The sequence below is a fragment of the Oncorhynchus mykiss genome, chromosome 25 (assembly GCF_057628025.1).
Source record: "Oncorhynchus mykiss isolate SJ-2025 chromosome 25, ASM5762802v1, whole genome shotgun sequence".
Lineage (NCBI taxonomy): Eukaryota > Metazoa > Chordata > Actinopteri > Salmoniformes > Salmonidae > Oncorhynchus > Oncorhynchus mykiss.
In genome coordinates, this window is record NC_143046.1 from 65,860,304 (window position 1) to 65,871,050 (window position 10,747).

General features: G+C 40.8%; 2 protein-coding genes across 3 annotated transcripts in view; one reads left to right on the forward strand and one right to left on the reverse strand.

The window, feature by feature from the left end:
- Positions 1-3,328, reverse strand: part of LOC110505533 (apoptosis-resistant E3 ubiquitin protein ligase 1) — a 34,508-nt gene extending 31,180 nt beyond the window's left edge. The window contains exons 1-3 of the mRNA XM_021584812.3: positions 3,240-3,328; positions 1,815-2,085; positions 1,110-1,278 (exon numbers count right to left, since the gene is read on the reverse strand). Coding sequence (XP_021440487.2) covers positions 1,110-1,278; positions 1,815-1,962 — 317 coding nt within the window. The 5' untranslated portion in view covers positions 1,963-2,085; positions 3,240-3,328. The remainder of the gene's footprint in view (positions 1-1,109; positions 1,279-1,814; positions 2,086-3,239) is intronic.
- Positions 3,292-10,478, forward strand: LOC110505535 (rRNA-processing protein FCF1 homolog). Of its 2 annotated transcripts, XM_021584816.3 has the most exons (8): positions 3,292-3,397; positions 3,672-3,736; positions 4,053-4,124; positions 4,259-4,407; positions 4,495-4,567; positions 4,875-4,962; positions 9,490-9,584; positions 10,190-10,478. In XM_021584816.3, the coding sequence occupies exons 1-8, from the start codon at positions 3,395-3,397 to the stop codon at positions 10,236-10,238; spliced, it is 594 nt and encodes a 197-aa protein (XP_021440491.2). In that variant the 5' UTR covers positions 3,292-3,394; the 3' UTR covers positions 10,239-10,478. The 2 variants fall into 2 exon arrangements, with proteins under 2 accessions (XP_021440491.2, XP_090076906.1); XM_090220780.1 differs by lacking the exon at positions 3,672-3,736 and having other exon boundaries at positions 3,305-3,397.
- Positions 10,479-10,747: the final 269 nt, after the last annotated feature.

The following is a 10,747-nucleotide window of genomic DNA, read 5'->3' on the forward strand; positions in this document are numbered from 1 at the left end:
AAAGCAAGGAAATCAAATGAGATCAAAATTACAGTTAACCATATTGAGGCAATACAGTGTTTGTTTACAATTACTTTATTTAGAAACAAAGGAGTAGATCAAGTTTATATTTTGGGTTCTGATGGGGTAAGAACATTTTACTACGCTCATGAGGGATTTATAAGTTATATTCTTCAAGAATCTATGCAAATTAATCATGAATTTAAATGTCCAGAAATGGATGTAGCAATCACAGATTGCCTCTTCAAGAGTTATATAAACATTAGAAAGCCAGAAACATTAGAAAGCATAGTGTGGTATGGAGTGAGTCATGATGAAAGTGGATTAGTATTCCTATGACACATGTATTAAATGGTACAGTGTAATCTACTCAAGGAGCAAAAGCTTTCCAGGGTTGACAGCTGCTGTAGCCACAATAAACACAGTGTAATAACCACTATAACCCAGCTGCTCATGTTCACAATACATTACTTTAGGTAAAGAGCCAGTGCTCAGACAGACCTGAGCTCATACTGTACTGAACAATCTGCAAAGAGGAAGTCAAGTTTACATTCCCCTCCGTATGACTAACCTATGTGTCACAATAAAATATATGAATGTGATACAACTGAAAATAGAGAACATTTGTCTTTATTTATGAATTAATACATGAAACAAGTAAAGGTTATACTATTATACAGAAAGGCATATAGGCTCAGTCTGACTGCAGTTCAACTCAGTCCACAGAGAGCTACACCCCCATTTGTAGGATTGCAGAACATCGACTACTATATCGTATGTGTAACAGACCCTTCAGAGCACTCATTACTGCAGTGACCCTCTGAAACACTGCAGCCTCCTGAGCTCAATGTCACCAAGCGCAGCCAGCCATGAATGGGGAGTCTGCTCCCAAGTGGACAAAAAAGCAGACACAAAGCAGTATCTGTTCTATGGTTGTTATTCTCAGCCATGTAGCCTCTCTCAGTGAAAGAGAGAGACCTCTCAGTGTTTCGCAAAATGAATGAATTCTGTAAGATGTAAGTGCGGAATTGTGTAGTAATGTTGAATCTGCCCATGACAGGTGAGAGGTAGGTAGTACTGTGCTAATAACATGGTGGTCTTATGCTTACGTATGATAGTAGTGCTCAAGGCTTTGAGAGCAAAGCCACTCCTGGAAGGCAAAGTCTCGCAGCAGCTGGATGTGAGCCTCTGCGATGTCCCTCCAGCGCCGCTTCTCTCTCACCACGTCCTCCAGACGAGTCAGAACACTCAGGCTCAGCTCCTCCAGAGTCTCCACATCTACACACACAGACAGACAAAGACGCAGACAAATCAGCCAGAGCAGACATGCCAGTATGAGGATCTATTCTAGTCTATAGCCTTGTCACAAAGACATACACCTCAACATTACCAGAATGAGGGGAACACAAGAATATACTCTTACCTGCAAACAAGAAGGCCCTAAATCACTGAAACAACAACCTCAGGCACTACAAAGAGTTACACTAATGGCTGAAGATAAGCTGTCGAGAAGGAATTTCACCCATTGGCCGAACCTTCATTAAAACGCCCTTTGAACTGTGATAGGCTTTTGTGCAAACTCCAATGGATGAGATAATTCAAAGAGAATAAATTCCTCTTGTTGTAAAAGAACTGGGATGCTGTGCATTAACTACAGAGCAAGTCAATTAAGATTTACTGTGTTTGGTTGCAATTACATTAGCCTCCTACCCATCAGCAATAGTTCAGATATGCCAAACTGCCACTGAAGATGTTCCATGTCATTCATGAACATTGGATCATCGCAAAGAGTGGCATATATTTTCTCAACTAACCTTCAAGTAAGTGTTTGTATTCGGAGAGACTGTGGCCTTGAATCCATTCTTCAATCTGACTTTCTTTGCCTTTCTTCCAGCACACTTCCCAGAAGAAAATCCACGAGACTGAGCAGAAGAGGAAGGTCAGCAAAAAGCGGCGGTCCATCAGACCATCTTCAGCCTGGACTCAGACTCCTCTGCTCCTCACAAAGACTGGGCCAGGTCCAAAATATTGCACGATAAAGTCTCAAATGATCTTAAATTCTCCAGCTTCTTCACTTGGAAAGACCTTGAGCAACAACAAAACATGACAGGTATAAGTCCGGCAGTTCAAAAAGAATGAACCTAAACAATGACTGAGACAATTAAAAACGTGTGACCATGCTCATTTAGCTACTCAGACACTGTCACTAATCAGTACCAGCATAACCAAGAAGACATGTATGAATATTAATGTGTCACAGTGGAGGAGTGTTGGGTGATGGGATACGACATGTAATCCAGATGATTTAAATATGCATGAACTGGCAAGGGTCCTAAAAGGTCTCATTACTTGAATCTCATAATCTGAACTAAAGACCACCAAAGACCATAGTGATAAAAACATAGACTAAATGCATTGGGACAATACCCATAGACAGACTATCTACAAAAACAACATCCCCACAAGATACCCATTTGTTATCAGCGCTGCTTTGGAAGCCTTCATCAAGGTTGAAATGATACGGCATTGATATACATATGACCCCTATGAATGACAACTAGGTCGAGGATACTAGGCTGTATCAATAAGGAGTTTTTTTGACAGCATATCACAGAGTGCTGTTTGCTAAAGATCTGACGAGAAATTACACATCTGGAATGGTGAAAGGTTTAGCAATACTGCATAGCTTCAGTAATCAATATGCCTTGATACTGGCTCTTGGGGTTAACTTGTCCTGCTAACGTTACCTGGCTGGTTGGCAAAGTAAGGCGATCAATTAATGGAACAAGCAGTTAGTTATGTCGTTATCTCGCTACTCCATGCATGTGTAGAATGGAGAACCGTAGCTAATCAATAGAAACGACCATCATTAGAAACGTGATTAACATGTCTTAGGCTATGCAAAACTAACAAAACTGGCAGGGATGAATATACAGCTAGCTACAACATGATTTTAGTTAACGTTAGTTAGATACACAAAAAACATGTCGCATCATCAATTCCTTCAAAACAAGTGCACGATAGCTAGCTAACCTTAGTTGCTGAGAGCTAGACTGTGCTAACTAGCGACGTTAACCGTCAATGTCAACGCAAAATAGAAATGTGGTATTCCAGAGCCAAATTCAGTGTTTCAAAACAAATGTGATAATCCATTCCTCACGCATAGCTGCGCCAACTTTTCATTGAAATACATTACATAGCTAATACAACGTTCATTTCAACAATAACACTTATCATACCTTGCTTGGATTTATCACATTTAGCTAGCCAGCAGCAATCGGAAGTCAAAATGTGCAAAGGCAGCAAACGTCTATTGTTGATGACGTACAAACACAGTTACACGAGGGCTATACTACTAGGGACATGCAAGAAGTCCGCTGTTGGATAACAAATCATGGTAACGTCGTCCTTTAAGTTATCATATTATAATGACATGATACAATGTATATAGTGGTTGTTGATTTAGCTGTTTTAATGATTGAACATGTGTTTCAGTAGTTGTTGATGGGAGTTCGTATGCTTTGTGTTGCTCTGCTACTACTAACTAACGAACGTTAACTTGCTAACCATGAGCTAACGTAACGTGCATTTCTCGATTAATCGTAGCTAGCTAGTAGTTTTTGTTCTTGTTTTTTTGTTCTGACTGTATTATTCCAATATGTGTAATTCAGGGGAAACGGAAGACTAAAAAGTTTGCTTCAATGAAGAGAATGATAAGTTTGAAAGATCAGAGAATGTGAGTTGCTAGCTAGCAAGCTAAGTTACTACCGTCGGTGAACACGAATATGAATGTATATTGTACTTTCTGCACAGGATCATCACACACACACCATTTAGCGAGCTAACGTTAGTTGACTAACAAACCATGCCAACTTTGTATATACTAATTGTCAAGCTAACAAATTGGCATGGATTGTCAGAAATAACTAGCTTGCCAGTTTGCTTACTAATTGTTCACACATTCCTTTCTTTACTTTGAATAAGACATAGCTAACCTATCTATCACGATCTCTCCAGTTTGAATTTCTATGGTAATGACTGTGTTTCTTTAGAAAAGAGAAAGACCGTACCAAAGTACTGGCGAAAAAAAAGAAAGATCCTTCAGAAATAAAGGAAAAAGAAGTGTAAGTACATCTGAGTAAACAAATATAAATGTACCAATAGTTCTTAACTGATATTCAATATATTGTGAACACATGATTGATTATACGTTGATACCTTCTTACTGTGTGTTCACACATTCCTTTCCTACCTGCAGGCCAAAGTATCCATCATGTCTGTTCTTCCAGTACAACACTCAGCTTGGTCCCCCTTATCATATCCTTGTCGACACCAATTTCATCAACTTCTCCATCAAGGCTAAACTCGACATAGTTCAGTCAATGATGGACTGCCTGTACGCCAAATGTGAGTATCTGGAAAAGTTTATTCCGCTGAAACTCAATTAATGTAACCCTATTAGGCAATAACTGTATATTTTCAATTATCATCAAGGTATCCCATGCATCACAGACTGTGTAATGGCCGAGATAGAGAAACTGGGGATGAAGTATCGAGTTGCTCTAAGGTAACTAGCCTGTTGTGAAGACCAACACCCAGGTATTCAGACATAAACACATGATCAGAGCACAGGAGATTGGTGGCACCTTAATTGGGGAGGATGTGCACGTGGTAATGGCTGGAGCAGAATAGGTAGAACAGTATCAACAACATTAAACACATGGTTTCCTTGTGTTTGCTGCCATTCCATTTGCTCTGTTCCAGACATTATTATGAGCCGTCCTCCCCTCAGCATCCTCCACTGGTTTAGAGGGTTATTATCGATGTTCCATAGGGGAAGTATTTGACAGATAAATATTTGTCTGTTTCTGTAGGATAGCCAAGGATCCTCAGTTCGAACGACTTCCATGCACCCACAAAGGAACTTACGCTGATGACTGTTTAGTTCAAAGGGTAACACAGGTAATGTAATTTAATGTACTAAATTGACAATATATTATACTTATCAAAAATATAAACGTAAAGTGTAAGCTGAAATAAAAGTTCCACATTGAGAAACCTTATTTCTCTCAGATTGTGTGCACAAATTTGTTTACATCCTTGGTAGTGAGCCTTTATGTTTTTCCAAGGTAATCCATTCACCTCACAGGTGTGGCTTATTAAAAAGATGATTAAACAGCATGATCATTACACAGCTCCACCTTGTGCTGGGGACAATAAAGGCCACTTTAAAATGTGCAGTTTTGTCACACAACACAATGCCACAGATGTATCATGTTTTGAGGGAGAATACAATTGGTGTGCTGACTGCATGAATGTCCACAGGGTTTGCACACGGTGCTTAAAGTACTTGAATTTGCCACACAAATTCAAGTACTGCAATACCTTAAATCTGACATTTTTGAAGTTGGTCCTTGAATTAAAATGAGAGGAGAACAGAAAAGGATCAAATATGAAAAATATTAGAAACATTTATTTGTCTTGCTAATTAATTCCCAGGCAGACTACTGAGTTTTGTTTCTTGTTTCGCTCTCTGGTTTCCAGGCAAGCTCACTCATTTCACCCACACTGCCACTCAGCTAGGCAGGTACAAAACTGACTGAATAGGCACCTCCAAAGGTACATCGATAGCTAAAATGACGGGCAAATGTAGATTCAATCCTGCATGTCAAAATATTTATGTTTTGCCAGACCTAACCAGGGAGCAATGATTTATATATGCTCGTTATGTTCCCCTGGTCCCCCGGATTTACCCTGTTGGCAGCGCATTCATTCACCACTCTGCCCAACATTAAGCAGTTGACCTCAGCAGGAGCAGTTGACTGAAATTAAACTAGCTGTAATCAAAAGATGGGCTGCTATAAGTTCTTATAACAAAATGCATTCTTTATAGAGATTAGTGAGACAGACAGTGGTGAGTCAGGCTGAAATGAAATAGGCAAAGGAGATACAGAGGGGAAGCATTGAAGCAAGCAGGGAGAGAGGTTAGCACTACAGTAGTAACCAAACTTGGTGTCCGAAACCCACGTGGTGTCCCCTAAAATGTAAATATAGTCCCCTGAGATAAGATTATCAAACGCATTAATAACTTGTTTCTCTTCAAATGGGTATAGAATACAAAAATGTAGAGTCAACTAAGAGCCTTTTACACTTTCAGTATTCACTTTCATGGCATGTTGGGACGGACTGTGGGACCTCAAATTTAGGGAAATATAAAGACAAGTTTAATATTATTGCCATGTAAACTAAAATATGAATGCAACAATTTCAAAGATTTTACTGAGTTACAGTTTATATAATTCAACATCATCAGTACTGACTTACCACTCATGTATGTAGTGACAAGTTCTGTTTAAGGTTGTGATGTATAGTAAGTTATGGAGATATTTTGCCATCCGGTGGTGACTAGAAACAATTGCATAATATGAACTATTACAAATTGATTTTATTTTTATTTTACCAGGTAGGCCAGTTGAGAACAAGTTCTCATTTACAACTGCGACCTGGCCAAGATAAAGCAAAGCAGTGTGACAAAAACAACAGTTACACATGGGATAAACAAACAAAAGTCAATAACACAATGCAAATGTAGTAAGATTAGGGAGGTAAGGCAATAAATAGGCCATAGTGGCGAAATAATTACAATTTAGCATTAACACAAGTGATCTATGTGCAGGTAGTTGGGTGGGCTATTTACAGATGGGCTGTGTACAGGTGCAGTGATCCGTAAGCTGCTCTGACAGCTGATGCTTAAAGTTATTGAGGGAGATATGTCTCCAGCTTCAGTGATTTTTGCAATTCATTCCAGTCATTGGCAGCAGTGAACTGGAAGGAAAGGTGGCCAAAGGGGTTGTTGGCTTTGGGGGATGACCAGTGACATATACCTACTGGAGTGTGTGCTACAGGTGGGTGTTGCTATGGTGACCAGTGAGCTGAGATAAGGCAGTGCTTTACCTAGCACTGCCTTAGTGCCAGAGTCACAAGCCTTGGCCAGGTCGATGAAGACGGCTGCACGGTACTGTCTTTTATCGATGGTGGTTATGACCTGGAGCCAGTGGGTTTGGCGATGAATATGTAGCGAGGGTCAGCAAACGAGAGCATACAGGTCGCAGTGGTGGGTAGTATATTGGGCTTTGGTGACAAAACAGATGGCACTGTGATAGACTAAATCCAATTTGTTGAGTAGAGTGTTAAGAGGCTATTTTGGGGGCATCTCCAACGGGGTGGCAGGGTAGCCTAGTGGTTAGAGCGTTGGACTAGTAATTGGAAGGTTGCAAGTTCAAACCCCCGAGCTGACAAGGTACAAATCTGTCGTTCTGCCCCTGAACAGGCCCACTGTTCCTAGGCCGTCATTGTAAATAAGAATTTGTTCTTAACTGACTTGCCTAGTTAAATAAAGGTACATTTAAAAATGGAAAAAAAAGTTCTGTAGGGTAGTCAGTATGTTTGGCAGCATGAGTGAAGGATACTTTGTTGCGAAATAGCCAATTTAATTTTGGATTGGAGATGCTTAATGTGAGTCTGGAAGGAGAGTTTACAGTCTAACCAGACACCTAGGTATTTGTAGTTGTCCACATATTCTAAGTCAGAACCGTCCAGAGTAGTGATGCTAGTCGGCCGGGCGGGTGCGGTCAGCGATCGGTTGAAGATGCATGCATTTAGTTTTATTAGCATTAAAGAGCAGTTGGAGGCCACGGAAAGAGTGTTGTATGGTTATAAAGCTCGTTAGGAGGTTTGTTAACACAGTGTCCAAAGAAAGGCCAGATGTATACAGAATGGTGTTGTCTGCGTAGAGGTGGATCAGAGAATCACCTGCAGAAGGAGCGACATCATTGATATATATACAGAGAAAAGTGTCGGCCCGAAAATGTAACCCTGTGAAACCCCTGCCAGAGGTCCGGACAACAGGCCCTCTAATTTGACATACTGAACTCTATCTGAGAAGTAGTTGGTGAACCAGGCGAGGCAGTCATTTGAGAAACCAAGGCTATTGAGTCTGCCGATAAGAATGCGGTAATTACCAGAGTCACAAGCCTTCGCCAGGTCGATGAAGACGGCTGCACGGTACTGTCTTTTATCGATGGTGGTTATGATATCATTTAGGACCTTGAGCGTGGCTGTGGCGCACCCATGACCAGCTCGGAAACCAGATTGCATTGTGGAGAAGGTACGATGGGATTAGAAATGGTCGGTGATCTGTTTGTTAACTTGGCGTTCGAAGACTTGATAAAGACAGGGCAGGATGGATATAGGACTGTAACAGTTTGGGTCTAGAGTGTCGGTCCTTGAAAATAAATATTAGTGCTTGAAAAAGTACTTAAGTCCTTGAATTTGACTTGCCACAGTCTCTTCGAATCCTGTGTCCACCAGAGCTGTTACCAGATAATATAATGTTAATTTCTCTACCATAAACTGCCTCCAATGTCAGTTTAGATAATTTGGCAGTACGTCCAACCGGCCACACAACCACAGACCACGCGTAACCACGCCAGCCCAGGACCTCCATATCCAGCTTCTTCACCTGCAGGATCGTCAGTGACCAGCTATCCGGACAGCTGATGAAACTGGGTTTGCACAACCAAAGAATTTCTGCACTAACTGACAGAAAACATCTCATGGAAGCTCATCTGCTTGCTTGTCGTTCTCACCAGTGTCTTGACCTGACTGCAGTTCGGCGTTGTAACCCACCTCAGTGGTTAATTTCTCACTTTCGATGGCCACTGGCATGCTGGATAAGTGTGCCTTCACAGCTTAATCCTGGTTTCAACTGTACTGGGCAGATGACAGACAGCGTGTATGGTGTCATGTGGGTGAGCGGTTTGCTGATGTCAATGTTGTGAACAGAGTGCCCCATAAAATTGCATTTTATCAATGGCAATTTTAATGCACAGAGATACTGTGATGAGATCCTGAGGCCCATTGTCGTGCCATTCATCCGCTGCCATCGCCACATGTTTCAGCATGATAATGCACAGCCCCATGTCGTGAGGATCTGTACACAATTCCTGGAAGCTGTCCTGCATACTCACCAGACATGTCACCCATTGAGCATGTTTGGGATGCTTGGATCGCCGTGTACAACAGCGTGTTCCAGTTCCCGCCAATATCCAGCAACTTTGCACAGCCATTGAAGAGGAGTGGGACAACATTCCACAGGCCACAATCAACAGCCTGATTTCCATGAGGCAAATTGTGGTTATACCAGATACTGTCTGTATTTTTTTCTCCACGCCCCTACCTTTTTAAAGGTATCTGTGACCAACAGATGCATATCTGTATTCCCTGTCATGTGAATTCCATAGATTAGGGCCTTGTTTATTTCAATGGCCTGATTTCCTTATATGAACTGTAACTCAGTAAAAATCTATGAATTTGGTCCATGTTGCGTTTTATATTTTTGTTCTGTGTATATTAGGTGAACCCTGTAGTTATTAGAACACTGGTTTTCTGCCAGAGAAGAGCATCAATGAAATTGTGTGTCTTTCACAGCACAAGTGCTACATCCTGGCAACTGTGGACAGAGACCTGAAGAGAAGAATCAGAAAGATCCCAGGAGTACCCATCATGTACATCTCCAACCATAGGTAAGAATTAACATTAAATTACTAGTGTTCAATTATTCATTGAACACTAGTAATGTATCATTAGGAACACCTTTCTAATATTGAGCACCTTTTGCCCTCAGAACAGCCTCAATTTGTTTGCGCATTTACTCCACAAGGTGTCGAAAGCATCTACAGGGATGCTGGCCCATGTTGACTCCAACGCTTCCCACAGTTGTCAAGTTGGCTTGATGTCCTTTGGGTGGTGAAGCATTGTTGATACACACAGGAAACTGTTGTGTGAAAAACCCAGCAGCGTTGCAGTTTTTGACACAAACCAGTGCGCCTGGCACCTAATACCATACCCCGTTCCAAGGCACTTAAATATTTTGTCTTACCCGTTCACCCTCTGAATGGCACACATACACAATCCATATCTCAAGGCTTAAAAATCCTTCTTTAACCTTTCTCCTCCCCTCTCAATAAGGGATCATAGCGTTCACCTGGATTCACCTGGTTAGTCTGTCATGGAAAGAGCAGGTGTTCTTAATGTTTTGTACACTCAGTGTATGGCAGTAAAATGTATAGCAAGGTAAAATACCTTATACCATGATCTTTAAACCATGTCTAACAATATTTATTCACAGGTTCAACATTGAAAGAATGCCTGATGACTATGGTGCTCCAAGATTTTAACATTCAATGGATGGACATAGGATTTAAATTCCAGTTGGACTGTGGTTTCTGTCGAGGAGGATTTGATTTGTTTACCTGCTTATTGTATATTATCAAAGGACTTGAGTTTATGCTGGTTTTTTTGTGAAAAGGGGAATGACAGAATATTTTTTGCAAGCTTATTCTGGCTGTGTTTTTCATACCAATCCAAACCTAATTTTTGTCCCATAAAAGTGCAATAAATTAATGGAAGAAGTAAAATGTCTCCAGTTTTTCTATTATAGTACTCCTAGAGCTTTGATAACTTGGAGAATGCATTTATTATACAGTAAACCCTTGAGTTTTGCTGCATGTAGAGTATCCAAGAATGATGCCAATACAATATATTTGCTGTTAAATGTTCATATAATAGCTGCCCACTGTGCTGGCATTATATCAAGTACCTGCAAGCCATTGCAGTTCACAGTATATTTATCAATAGACTAATGCATTTTCCGCTCATCATTTGTCTGTAATAGAGGAGTAATTTT